The 15,114-nt window shown below is 38.7% G+C and overlaps 1 protein-coding gene across 1 annotated transcript in view; it reads left to right on the forward strand.

Moving 5' to 3' along the window:
- Nucleotides 1-8,301, forward strand: part of LOC140234161 (ubiquitin-conjugating enzyme E2 W-like) — a 21,317-nt gene extending 13,016 nt beyond the window's left edge. Inside the window, exons 5-6 of the mRNA XM_072314234.1 lie at nucleotides 3,771-3,846; nucleotides 8,133-8,301. Coding sequence (XP_072170335.1) covers nucleotides 3,771-3,846; nucleotides 8,133-8,146 — 90 coding nt within the window. The 3' untranslated portion in view covers nucleotides 8,147-8,301. The remainder of the gene's footprint in view (nucleotides 1-3,770; nucleotides 3,847-8,132) is intronic.
- The last annotated feature ends 6,813 nt before the right edge of the window (nucleotides 8,302-15,114 follow it).

Below are 15,114 nucleotides of genomic sequence, written 5' to 3' on the forward strand. Positions count from 1 at the left end.
AGTACGTCTTTCAAGATGGCGAATACGATGATTGCACGTACAGCTGTATGGTGTACATGTACATGTGTATTTGGTGCACGCATTACGCAATAGCATCCACACGCCATGACCGTGTGCATGTAACAGGAGCGATGGCGAATCTAGCTACACATTTACAAATCGCGTTTTCATTGTGGTTGATTTGTCTAATCATTGGCGACCCTTTTGAAGGCAGGAAATTGCTAGTGCTGGCAAGGGTCACGCTTCCCGTTTGTTTTGCTTTTACAAGACATGCATATGTTGCTTTGTTCGGTGGTGCTAATTAAATTGAAACAAACAAACAAACAAACACGACTGGTTAGTTTGGTGTGATCTTGACGTGTAGTATTCATTGAATATAATTAGTCACATGTGACCGCTCCTTTCCTCTCATCTACCTTCCAATGAGTCAGTCTGCTGTCATAATTTTTACTACATGTACAAGTAGACAAATTTGAGAATATTTAGTTTTCTTTTCACACGGTTATGTCATGCTACATGATTTTTGTTTCACTTCCGTTGTTGAACATTGCGGTAGAGTAGTTTGGATAGAAAGCCAAACGAAGAGCATGCACTACAGAGCGAACGTAAACCACTATAGAAAGAACAATGGAGCGTGTAATCGTGCACGCGTGTACAAAGCATTCCCCAAACGCTGCAACTGGTGTCTCCGAAAGCCGAATTATGTAAATGTATGCGACGCACCAGCCAATCGCATGCGAGTCCCTGCGCCGTAGCAACGCTGGGGATATTGGCGCGGCGTTCGAAAGAAGCTCGAAACTGACGAGTGCGATCCAACATAGGGTGCTTAAAATTCCATTTTCGATAGGAAAAAATTAGTCTTATGCTATGAAATTTAGTGTAGATGTAGAAAACATATCAAAGATTCGATTTCTGCAAAAAACCTAAATCGACAAAAATAATGGTCAAAATCTTTGTACCCCGCCTAGGAGGGAATTTGCTCTTGCGACTTTTGCCTGAAACCGTTGTCGCGGGTCACAAATATTCCATGCGACACTTGGCACTCCATGGTTTTTGTCCATGGTTTAAACCATGGTTTCATTTGTACCACCTTCGTGAATTCGGGCCAATGGGTTTAAAGTTACACATTTTCACACTTGATTAATTTTTCACAAGTAAGACATATCATGAGTGTACCGGTAATATTTCATGACTTTTGACTGGCAAAGTCAATGTCACAAATGGTTGAATTTGTGACCAGAGACCACATTGATGGAATGAGAAATTATGAGAATCATCTCTTTAAATCTAATGTACAAGCAAAGTTAAAGGGATTGCTTAGTTGTGGTTGACATGTATGGGGATTCAGGTTTTCTTTGTGAGATAATTAGAAACCACCTGTATAAAATATTAAAGAACATACAATTCTATTAGAGGAATAAGTTTATTTGATAGAATTCAGTTTTGATATGGCTGACATCCAAAAACAAAATAAAACTAAGTGGTCTTAATAAAAGGTGGGATTCCATCTTGTATTAAGACTACTCTTTTTTTTCTCTTTTTTTTTTAGGGGGGGGGGGAATCTTAGCCATTCCAAAACTGAATTTTATCAAATAAACTTTTAATTCTTCTTAGAATCGTATACTCTTCAATATTTCATATAAGTGGTTTCTAATCATCTCACAAAGAGTTAAAACCTGAATCCCCATGTCAACCAAAACTATACCGTCTCCTTAATTATTTCCCATTCGAGAGATGGTACACGTACACTTGTACATGTATGCAGTCCATCTTTGTGTTAGAGGCATTTTTTCTTTTTTCTGGTAGTTGTTTACTTTTGTTTTAGAACAAGCATTTTTTCTTCTGTTAGTTGATTGTTCACTTTTGATAAATTTGAATTGTTACCATCAACTGACTTGTCCCAGTCACTCAACATAGACAGTATGCATCTGGGTTGCCAAAATCACACCTGGGTGACCACAAGGTGACCTACAATGTACATGCATACACAAATGCACCATGCTGTACCTCAGGTACCATCATACCCTGGGTTGCAGCATTGTGTAAGTAGCACCATCTAGTGTTTGTAAGCTGTACAATTACACACTGCCATCTTTGATAACAGTTAACCCATTGAGGACGAGTCCCGAGTATACTCGGGCAGGTGTCTGTCAGAAAAGTGTGTTGTACCATCAAGTTCAGTTAGAAGCCTGGGTGTCGAAATTGACTCCTCAATGAAGCTGAATCACCACGTTTCTTCTCTAAGCAGTTCGCTTCATTTCCATCTCTCAAATATTGCACGTATCAGGCCTTTTCTCGATCAGAAAGCTTGTGAGCATGCTGTGAGAGCTCTCATTACCTCAAGAATAATGCCTCCATGTTGTCCGGTACTTCTTCAAGTAATGTCCAGCGCCTTCAACGTGCTCAAAACCGAGCTGCAAAGCTGGTTTTTCTAGCCAAGAAGCGTGACCATGCCTCTCGTCTTTTTCAGCAAGTACACTGGCTCCCTGTGCAAAAGCAAATCGCCTACAAAATCCCGTCAATCACGTACAAATGCCTTCAGAATTGTGCTCCATCTTACCTCCTGAATCTACTTTCACGTCACCAATCTGAAAGACAAGGATTGCGGTCAGGCCAAGACCCAACCCGCCTATCTGTCCCTAGGACTCTCACTCGGACAGGAGACAGATCCTTCTCAGCAGCTGCCCCACGCCTATGGAATCAGCTCCCTCAAAGTATCAGGGAATCACCATCTTTGCCAGTGTTCCAGAAATCGTTGAAGACTTTCCTTTTCAATAACTGATTGATTCTGATTATGTACTTTTATTTTTCTTTGTCTGTTGTACTTTTTTTTTCTTTTCTCCTACCTCCCAAGTGCAAGATGGATTTGTGAAGCACTGTGATACATTTGCACTATTTGTAAGAGCGCTATATAAATACCAATATTGTAATTGTAATTGTAGCAAAATCAGTCCATCCTCAACAGGTTAAGTTTCACCAGTCGGCAACAATAATCCTAGTACCACTTCAGCCCTGTTTTGACTCTTTCTTTTGCACAATAACAATAACAATAACAATATTCAGTAATACTTTTTATAATTTTTAAACATATTTTCACAATCTTGAACTTTTAATTCCAAAGGAGATCATTTAAATCCATGAGCTCATCCCATGATTACTTATTTTTCATCTTATATACCTGGAGTGGTAATGCACAGTGCGGTGCTGCTGTCTGTGCATGACACAGATCACTGGTGTAATATGTGTGATGAGTGCTGATGTTATGATGCTGTGCTGTTGTTGCAACCAAATTTTCTTCCATAGAGCACTATTGATCTCTGTCACCCATTATTTGGTAACCAAGAATACAGTGCTAAAATAATGATGATAATAATGATAATAATAATTCAACAAAATAGTGGATTTCCATTTGGTACCACAGAGTACTGAAAATCACTTTAAATGCTGAAATGTTTACAGTCATTTTTCGTATTTCAATTTGACATCACAACAGGTTGTATTGAATGTATTTGACATCATATACATGATACATACAATTGTGTTGACTCATTGTTTGTCAGAACTTCATACAGAGTACACCCTAGATGCAGAATGGATAGCAGTGGGTATGGAAGTACATCTGTATTGTCTTTTAACTTTGAACTAAACTGTTTTATCACTCATACACAAAGAGTTATTGACTTTTAATGTTGTATCTTTAGAGTGATGATTAGTGATGTCACTGGCAGGTTGTATTAAAAAATGATCAATTTTTTTGCTTATCTTTGCAGAAGAGACCTCCAGATAACAGCTTCTACGTCAAAACATGCAATAAGAGCCCAAAGAAGACAAAATGGTGGTATCACGGTAAGTGTGTATAGCATGCAATGATACTGATATGATGCATCTATCCATGATAAAACCCACCTTAATTCAGTTTGCAAAAAGGCCTGAAATGATGACTTCTCACTTGAGCATATTTTTCTGAATGTGAAGTCCTTCTCGTTTCAGAAGCCCTCACAGTTTGAAAACAGTGATCAGTGAACATTATGCCAGGGAGGATCCAAGAATTCCATAAACGGAGGGGGGGGGGGGGGGGGGGGAATGTAAAGCAAGGAAATGTAGGGACTGAGCCCGAGCCAGGGCCGGTGCTGAAAGTAGGGGGAGGGCAGTTAATATTTCTAGTGTCACTTCAGGCTTTCATCAGCTGACAAACAAACAAAAAAGCGAACAAAAGGCTTAAGCGCAGTGTCCCCCATCCCACAGTAGGGAGATTGTTTTTATATTTTTGTTGGTCATCGTGTAATTTTATGCATAATTTTTTTTTTTGTTTAAGATTAATAAAAATAAAGAGGGGTGTGCCCAGTGGGCCCTAATTTATCTTATTCTTAATTATAAAATAAATAAATAAATAAAAAAGATAAAGGGGAGGTTTCGTGCCTCGTGCCCTCCTCCCCCCCCCCCCCAATCCAGATTTGCCACTGAATGCAATTCAATAGACACTTGAAGCTGACGAGAGACCTTTTTCTGAAAAATTAACACCCCTGGAGAGGATACTGAGTAGGCGGAATTGGGTGTTTTAGCTACATGTATTTACCGTACTTTTGTTTACTGATTGGCATATATTCTGGAGTGCCCTCTTTGGCTATTTGCTCAGATGTGTGAAAACTTTTTGTCATAATTCCCACTGCGTCACTGTGGCCTTCCTGTTGAACTTTATAGGCACTTTGCTTCACCTGAGTGGGCTAGAGGCTAATCCACAACTAGGTCAAGTTTGGTTGCATTATTGTGTGCTGGTTCAAAAGGGCGCCCAGGTATCAAGGAATTATAAAGTGCATGGGCATATAATGAGTCACGTCATTCTTTGCCTGTCTGTCAAATGGTTACTGTCATACCAGCTGCTGTGTATCCCTCAAATGTTTTTTTAAGTACAGAAGAATTGATACCTAAAACAGCTAGACAGGTTAAATGTGTTTAAAATATCCCTGAGTCAATCTGCAGAAATGGCTTTATCCTCCGACTGTGTGCACTAGTAATGGAATGAAATATTATGGGTGATGATAATGGCAGGGCTTTTTGGAAGAACAGTGCTAATATGGATGAGGCTACCCTGAGTAAATAAGACCATTATTAACATCATACATTATGACATTTTTTTTTAGAGAAATGAATGAATGAAGTAATGATGATCATAGCACTGGGGACATTCAGGTCACGGCACCCTCACATGTCATCAGACACATGTAGAAATACTTTGATGATTGGAATTTTATGTCGTAAAAGCATATGCAACGTATTTAAACAGTATCAACGTTGATTAATAGTGCAGATGTGACCATCATAGAATGACCTTTTGGTAGACATGAAGGAAATTATCTTACATGCGTTGCAGGAATTCCTTTTTACTGCTGGATTTTTTTTTTTTCCTGTGCCCTTTGTGTTCATACCCCTTCAAGGTTGCTGAAAAAGTTTTTGACATGCTGCCCTCTTCTGTCAGAGGGGCACACATGTGTGGTTTCAGTATGTACGAGTAGAAATCCCTCTTTTGTTCATGGTGAAGTCAAAACACATACTAGCATTTTGTGTTTTTGTATAAAACTACTTCAGAATTTACGAACTACAACTTCCTGTTGTAATTTAGCAATTTCCCCAGGGCTGCTCCTTTGGCATCATTTGAAACAGAGCTCAGCGAAGGGGCCAAAAATGCCCCCAATCACAACCCCCTTGCTACCTCCACCATCCCACCCCTACCCAGCATTGCATGAAGTTTGATGTGATGACGTCTTCATATTGTAAAGTCTTGATGTGTGTTCCAGCATTAATGACACTGATAAAAAAAAAGAAGTAAATGAGATGCAAAAGGAGGTTAGAGATCATTATTTTTTGTCTGTGTTTGTTTGTTTTTTTACAGTTTCTGTTAGCTTGAGCAGCTTGAGCTTATAACAGGAATATGATTCACTCTGAAAGAAAGAAAAAAAAAAAACCAAACAAACACTAGTCCTATTCACAAACTCTCCATTTTGGTGCCACAAGTCTGATCTGAAAGAACAGGTTCTTAGACACACCTTTTGTGGCACAAATCTGTGAAAATATATGTGTGCATGTGCCAAAGGATCAAGATTTGTATCACAATGAGGGCGAGTGATGTGTCACAAACAGTTCAATGAATTTCAGCCAGTAACAAGTGTTTCTACTTTCGTGAAATAACTTTGTTTGTTTGGTTTGATTGTTCTATTGGACACTTTTAACTCTTATACATAACTACAGAAGCACAGAAGCAAATATAGAGGCTGTAATATCTGAAGAGTTTGATCGCAAAATGAGTTATCTCCATCCTTATCAGTTTGATATATTTTGTGATTAAATTTGCTAAAAAAGCACCTGAAATACTGTAAATTTTCGCAGTGTTAAAATTTTCATGCATTTCACGCAACCAAAAACTAGCGCGAAAATAAAGGCATGCCATATATTTCTATAGTTGATGTCTTGCTTGGGAGACCATGGAATTAAAAACATACAAAACTCATCTTATTTGGCTGAAAGTGAAAAATTACTGACATGAATATCCACTCTTACATTAGCTGTTATCAAAACTTCAAGAATATTCCTTTTCGTATAACAAGTGAAGTATCGTGGAAAGGTTTAATTTGCTCAACCTGATGATGAACTTTGAAATGCTAAGAAATGCCACTTTAAAACAGTTGTTTTGCAATCAAACTTTTTTACATAATACAGCTGAAATCATTAGTAGTGCAAAAAAACAAAACAAAAGAGGGAAAGAATAGACAAGAAAAAGAAATACCAAATAAGGAAAGCTATGTATGAACTTAAAGGGTGTGTACAGTTCTGGTTTAGTTGAGGATTTAGCTTTTGATGTTTTGCGAGGTATTCAGAAACCACTCTATGAGATGTCAAAGAGCATGCAATTCTAAGGGGTATCAAAAATTTATTTGATGAAAATTGGTTTTGAAATGGCTGAGATATTCCAAAGCAAGGTGAAACAAAGAGATCCCAATAAAAGGCATGGCCTGTCGCATTTTATTATCATCACTTTTTTGGTTATCTCAGCCATTTGAAAACCAATTTTCATCAAATAAATGATGAATCCTTCTTAAAATTACATGTTCTTTCATATTTCATAAAAGGTTTCTCATTATCTCACGTAGGAATGTTCAAAACATAAATCCCTACCTTAACCAGTAGTGTACAGTCCCTTTAAAAAGAACAAAATAATCAACTATGGCTGTCAGCCAAGCTGAATGACACATATGGGCACTTTCATTGGATGGAGGGTTAAGTGTTATTGTAGTTTATATTATTTTGATGCCATCAAAAGACTGTCTTTTGTCAGCAGGGCCTCAGCTGTATGCCTGTATTATGAATCACACCAGATGCAATTCACATGCTATGAGTGTACTGTACACTAAACAGGCTTGCACAATCTCATTATCTGTGAAAAGACTGCAGACCTTTCGTGCACAATATGCAGAGCTCTGCATTTATTTGTCAGTTGCACTTTTCAGTCTGACATGCAAGTATACCACAGGTCTTTTTACAAAGTTTTTGTTTCCTCTTCCTAGACCTTTGTTGTTATCAAATATAATCAGATGCATTTGTGTTTCTCTTTTCTTTCTTGAGGGGGCTGCATTTTGCAACATGTCTTGTACCATGACAACAGCAAAAATTATTAAAGTTATAAAATCAGCATTCAAAGCAAACTTGAATCTAAGCTGTGAGTGCAAGAAGAAAGAAAAGCTAAGATTGAAATCCATAGTTTCATTACAGGCAGGGTAGGTTGTGGTTTACCAGGGCCCTGTTTCATAAAGCTGTTCGTAAAGTTACAAACAACTTACGAGCGACTGGTGATCAGTTCTGACGTGCTATACTTATCAGAAATTCCATAATTCAGCACAAGAACTGATCACCAGTCGCTCGAAAGTCGTTCGTAACTTTACGAACAGCTTTGTGAAACACCCCCCAGGTCTGCCCCATTGGCCTTCAAAGCAAGACTGGACCTGTGATGTCACTTTCCTGATGACCTCTTGATGTTCAAAGATAGGGGATACACTGTATTAATGTCGTTTCTAGAGGTATTCTGGATGTGCTGGAGATTGCAGCTGATTCTCTCGTCTTTCTCTCTTCCCCTCCTGCAGATGACTCAGTATGACGTAACCCGTATGCCAAGGCTTCCATCCTACGCTCAGAGATCTTCAATTAAGGCCCCCCACACCCCTCTCTCACGCCAGATTTCCAGTTCACTCGTTCCCCCTCCCCCTTTCCTAATCGCCAGCAGAAATCAGACAGTACACTTCAATGCGTCGCTGCACCCTGGTCTGCACGTCTGCAGTGGCTGGCCTTCTTGTCGACAGTCATCAGAGGTGCGAGGTTCATGAAGAAGGAAAGCCTGAAATACAGTATGTGCAGATGGGGGGGGGGGGGAGGGTAGGGGTGGTGATGGGGGGAGGGGGAGAAGGGGCGATGGGAGTTGCCGTTTGAGGAGTAAAGAAGTTAGGGATTGCAGAATCAAGTCTCTGTGAAATTTATGTGTGTGTGTGTATTTGTCCTCCTTTATCCTAGCTTGGCTGGGTAAACAGGAAAGTGTTGTTTCCTCTTCTCCTTAACCCCCCCCCCCCCACTTTCCCCCCTGTCCCCTTCACAACTCACCCCACCCTTCCTCAGTCCAGACCTTTCAGTGATAGCCAGGGTGTCATCCTGTCCCCTGCGGATAAAGACATCATTTTCGTGATTAGCCAGTCGTACATATACTGCAGCTAGTGTTTTGGAAATCTCTCCTAGTTGGAGGGCACAACTTGCAACAACATAGAGAAGAGAGAGAGAGAAAGAGAAAGATAGAGAGGGAGAGAAATCAAGAGGGAGTAAGATATTAGTTTACGTTGCATGCATTCATTCAGCCTCCCCTGTTGTGCACCATTTTTACAGAATATATCGCAACAATGCGAGAAAAATGGTTCACCAAAACTACCACAAGAATGTCGAGACAAAATCACCCTTTGAAAAGTTGAGAGAGAAAGAGAGAGAATGTGTCTTTTTACATCATAAAAAAGAGTTGTTGTTTTTGTATTGGGCTTTAGAAGGGATTTTGTGAAAGAGTCAATATTCAGGATTAGCTCTATTACAGTACAAATGAACCTTGCATAGGTCAAATTGTGTGTCGGAATATCAAATGCTGCTCACATATGAATGCGTGAATCACATGACATGTTCAGACTTTGTCTTTAGCACAGTAGTACATGTAGGCAGTAGAAGTCAGAACTCGTGTGGATGGCAATTGACGGAGTTGGAGTGATGTGCACTGTCCTCACAATAATGGCTTTCTGCGTGCACACAGTACATGGCGTACTTTTGATATCTGTATTCCGTAGCGATTAAAGATGGCTGTTGTGTTTGCGAGTCAAAGTTAGAACGGAGTGGGGGACCCAAAGCACGGCAGCAGAAAAGGATGTTACATTTGCGATATGCTACCACACCTTCATGTTTATGAGAATTATGAAAGCACTTTTCAAGTTATGTCAAGAAGGCAATTGTGTCTTGAGCAATACTACACACAGTAACCTTCTTGTGTGGGGTCAAAAAATACTCCCCTCGTCTCCCATGCCCTTTGTAATTTTTCATTTTTGTATCTAAAGTGTATATTCCATTCTGTTACTTTTGTTTCAGACATCCTCTGTGTCATAATCTTTATCAATTTCCGCAAGTGTATAGAATGGATTGTCTGCAAAAATTATGCATACTCTGAAAATCTCTATGGGAGCACCTGTCACTGTGGGCCCCCATCCCTATCCCTAACCACTGCATATAGCCATTGTTGTAAAGCAAAAAAGTATTGTTTCTGTCACTTTTACCCCTACCCCTCCCCCTCCCCCCCCCCTTCTCTTTCGTGAGTTAGAAATGAAGAAACTAAACAGGGATAATTTATTCCAGATCATATAGACCAGGAAATATTATTACGGATTGTAGAAGCATCACCGATGGTGATACACATGTACTCTTAAGAAGTATCATGACATATTATACATGTTAGTTGAGATAGTACCTTATGAGGATGACTAGTATTTTTGTACAATTCTGTAATATTCTGAACATAGCAAAATAGGTAATCATGAACGTACATCACATGATGTGTATTAGCAAGATGTCAGACTCTTGATGTCCTTGTGTGTGAATCCTGTAGTTGCCATGGCGATATGATTTTGTCCTGGCTGTATAAGACAAAGCATTTTATACATATTGGTTGTTCTTCTCGGACATAAAGCGGTTATATCCCTTACGAAAAAAATATTTTAGCTCTGTAAGGAATGACATGTTGTTGCTACTCACCGCCCTCCCCCCTCCCTAAAAAAAAAGAAGAGAAATAAAAGCTATTTTAATATCTTTCATGGCTTTGAACATTGGTTACAGAAGATAATATATTTAGTGAGCTGGTTGGTTGTGTCATAGGAATGTACACATCATGTGCATTACAGTGCCGTGCTAGTCAGAAATGGCATGTTGTAACATATGATTATGGAGACAAGTGTAAATACACTTTTATAATGTTTTCGGTCCGTGTAGAGCAAGTGTGAGGGATGGTCATTCATTATGTGAGTACCTTTCTGCTTCAAAGCCGTATATCTGTAGTCGAGTCATCCTTGTTTCTGAACTGATGGAGAAAATAGAGACTGCACTTTAAATAGTGTGATGGTTATGTGTCTCAACTGGTGTAGCAAAATCTGTATATGTTATGAAGAAGACAGTTTTATTCCAGTATTTTCTCTTCTTTCATTGCAAAGATCGATGGTTTATGCAACTCTTGTAGCGCAATTGTGTGATGCAGCAGAATGGTTTGACAAAAGTGTAATAGTTGAGTGAAATTGTCTCTACACTGAAAGTCCTCTGCGTGTTGAGGACATTGAGTTTAGTGTTGGTCATTGTCCAATCTGTGGACATGTGAATATCCAAGAGCATGTTGTGAAGTTGTGTTGTTTGTGGGTTTTTTTTTTTTTCAGTATTGTTCACTTCATGCTTGTTCAGCACAGCATTGGTTATTGGACATGATTTTGAACGCAATGGTCAGTTTGTGATGAGAACCTCAATACCATTCAAGTCTGAACTGAAGGCCGATTTTTTTTTTTTTCTCCAGCAACTGATGTGAATGATGTGTGACTCAATGTGGGAGCGCAGTGCACCATTGAATGTTTCTGGGTGATAGATGGTGCTATATAGATGCTGTTTCATCATCATCATCATCATCATCATCATCATCATCATCAATCACCATCATCATCTTCACCATCATCATCATTTGTCATCCGCACATGGTGATGAAGAGATGAGGATGTTGTTTCCTGCAAAGGGGTATGTTTCGGAGAGAGAGAGAGAAAAAAAAAATAAGCTGCAATGCGTCTGCAAGAGGAGAGGTTACTTCTTTATCTTTAAATGCTTGAAGATGTTTTTGTTTTGTTTGTTTTTTTTTTCACCTGCATACCTGTTGTTTTATTTTGGAAGAAGTCAAGTTTCATGATGTGTTTGAAATCTAATGGCTGCTACCTCCCCATAATGGCAAGCTTCTACTTTTGTTTGTACTGAATTCATTTGGATCTACTGTGCATGGAACAGTCAATGACATGTCAGGCAAAAGTTGTGGTTGTCATGAGTAACATAGATATAGATCAAGTTTGGAAAGTGGTGTACTATCAAGAGTCATCTTGCATTTCTAGTTACCTTTGTGTCATGAAAGATTATCAACGTATGAGAAAGAAAGATAGAACAATGTTTTTTTCCAGAAAGTTTTCAGTTTTTTTTTTCTCCAAAGAAGCAATGATAGATGTTTTTCTCATTTGTAAGTCTGTGTACATGTGTTTTTAATACTTTTTTTTTTTTTATTGTGTCTGTAGTCATGCTTAAGTTCTGAAATAGTTCATAGACCTTTATTTGTTAGTCTTTAAGGAAAGGAGGCCTTTATTCGCCTAGTGGTCACCAAAATATTTGTTTTAGGATTCTGATTTTGGTTTCCTTAGGATGTGCACATCAACGGATTTTGTTACATAACAAACGCATGCTAGGGTGGTGGGTACATTTCTCGTTGATGAGTAGTTGAAAGATGGGCTATAAAGACGACTGATGGTAAGACTACTAGGCCCGAATTCACGAAGGTGATGGTACAAATGAAACCATGGTTTAAACCATGGGCAAAAACCATGGAGCGCCAAGTGTCGCATGGAATATTTCGTTATGAAATCAGTCATTTCGTCGATGAAATTATTATTTTGTAACGAAATGACAACATTTTGTAACTAAATGAACATTTCGTCCACGAAATGATAATTTCGTTAATGAAAGGTCATTTTGTTGACGAAATGACCAATTTCGTAGCGAAATATTCTGTGCGACACTTGGCGCTCCATGGCTTTTGCCCATGGTTTAAACCATGGTTTCATTTGTACCACCTTCGTAAATTCGGGCCCTAGTGTTTTAGTGAACGTGGATTGTCATCGCCAGAAATGACGAAAGTCTGCAGGCACAGACTACTGGCATCTTCGGATGTGTGACACGCAGGGCACGTAAGGTGATAGCTCGAAGCTCGTCTTCTCAATTAATGAATTCCTGCTATCCTACAGTATGTACATGTATGTGATTAATGGTACCTTCTTCGCTGAAGGCAGGTTTCTGAACATTGTCTGATGTCTTTGATGAATGCTTTACTCTAATTCTTTTGGTCATTTTTGTACAGTTTTTTTTTTTTGTGGTCATACTTCTGTTTGTTTTACAGAACTTTTGCAGGGAGAATGATAAAACAAACAGTAGTAAGGTACAAACCACACCACCAACAAATAGAACTACTTATGTATACTTAACCCTAAAGGGGCCGAGCTTTTTTGGCTATGCTCAGACCGGGGGGGCGGATTCCGCCCCCCCCCCCCCCCCCCGAGATCTCGGCCATCGGTAGTGCGATCGCGATGAAATTTTGCATGCGTGAGACCCGCGTCATAATCTACAAGATTGTGTTATAAGATTTTTTGAAACAATCAATTTCTAATTTTAATTAATTAATTATGCAAATTAAGCTCAAGGTGATATTTTAGCTTAATTAAAAGCATTGAGAGTCTAATTTTTGATCTGTAAATCTGTTTTAGCATATTCAACAATTGTACATCACAAAAACTTCCAAAACTCACTTCAATTCTTATGTATTTTATTGTTTTCAGAATTTCTTATGTATTTCTTTGTTTTTCAACTTTTGTTTTTTCTTTGTTTTTTCATTGGAAATTGTCACTGACCACTTTTCTACCATAATTAGCACAAAATTAATCAATGAAAGTGATTAATTGTAAAAATAATCAGGTTTTTATGCCTTTCATGACAGAGCACTGTTTTCCATAGGAAATGTACACAAAATCACAAAATTGTGCCCGTTTTGGAGCGACATTCCGTTACAAAAATGGGCGTGGCTTCGCAAAAGTATGCGCGGACGTTGCAAATTTGTTCTCAAAAGTTGCGCGAGACTTGAACGAAGAAAGTCAAGAAGCCTCGCGATGAGGCCTTCTCGCGTTACAGAATTATAGCGCGAAACGTCGAGGGGGGGGGGGGGCGCGGATTCCGCCCCCCCCCCCGGCCCTTTTAGGGTTAAGCTTGGTCAAATACCTCCACATTATGGGTCTACCAGGCAAACCACTCTGACAACGGCTAATTAAAGACGTAGGCCCATGGGTTTGTAGTGACAGAGACAATAGTATCATCCATATCATTCATTTTGTATTTCGTACTTGGTAGAAAGATAATGTCGTTGAAATGTGCAATTTCACGAAGGTGGTACAAATGAAACCATAGTTTAAACCATGGACAAAAACCAAGTGTCGCACGGAATATTTCGTTACGAAATTGGTCATTTCGTCGAAAATGACTGTTTCGTTAACAAAATTACAAAATGTCATTTCGTTACAAAATTATCATTTCATCGACGAAATGACTGAATTCGTAACGAAATATTTCATGCAGCACTTGGCGCTCCATGGTTTTTGTCCATGGTTTAAACCATGGTTTCATTTGTACCACCTTCGTGAATTCGGGCCAAAGGGGTTTACCCACTTCACACTCCTCAATCATGAATACTGTGTACCCATTCTCAGACATTACGATACGAAGAGTAATCTCGCTCAGTTGTGCAGGGGGCATTTCATGAAGCGTTTTGTTCGACAAATTTGTCAGACAAATTTGCTGTGAGCCAATCAGATGCAAGGATTTCATAGCTTATAACTTATGGCTTATATCTGACAAAATGCTTCATGAAATATTCCCAAGGTTTCGCGTATTGTTCGACAAATCAGAGATGAGGAAGCAGTGTTGTGTGAAGAGCATTGTGTAAGTTTTGATGATGAAAATCGACCATAAAGTACGAGAGTTATTGAATTTCAAAGTTTCGCGTGTTTTCACAAAAGAATGACGTTGTTTCCAATCGCCATGTGCAATTGAGATCAAGTGACGATGTGATCATGTCACAAGTCTGTGACTGACCCGCACCATAAATCTGCACCATTAAAAAAAAAAAAAAAAAAAAAAAAAAAAAAAACATCCAAACAAACAAAATTAAGTCACGAAATTAATCCAGCAACTACCACCGAAGAATCGACTTACTGAAGCGTAGACTACTTACAAAGCAATGCAGACTCTCAAATGAAAAGGGGCTGTAGTTTTTAACATAATCGACAAAGAATAATATAATATGTATGCCAGTTTTCATATTATTAAACCCATGGAAGATTTGACAGACAGTCACGCAATTGTCTTATCTAATTTGCATTTATAAACAAAATTATATGTTTAACAAGTGAAGCTTTGAAATACAGATTTTTTTTTTCATTTAACGGCCGTTTTTTAGTAAAAACGTGTACCATTGCGTCTGTGTTCGACTTTACTCTTCAAGATAAACTTGGACGTGGAGTCTACTTGATTTGTACTTTCATTAAACTGACAAAATTTCATGATAGATTGATTTATAATTATAGCATTGGTTAGCAATTGCAAATGTCATGTATATCGTTTTGTTTTTTCTTCGGGAGGGTATTTTGTTTTTACTTGCTTTTATGAGTTGGTCATATTGGCCCGTTTATATCCTAGTCACTCATTGAAGCCACGCAG

This window comes from Diadema setosum, chromosome 10 (genome assembly GCF_964275005.1).
Source record: "Diadema setosum chromosome 10, eeDiaSeto1, whole genome shotgun sequence".
In the NCBI taxonomy this organism is placed as follows: Eukaryota; Metazoa; Echinodermata; class Echinoidea; order Diadematoida; family Diadematidae; genus Diadema; species Diadema setosum.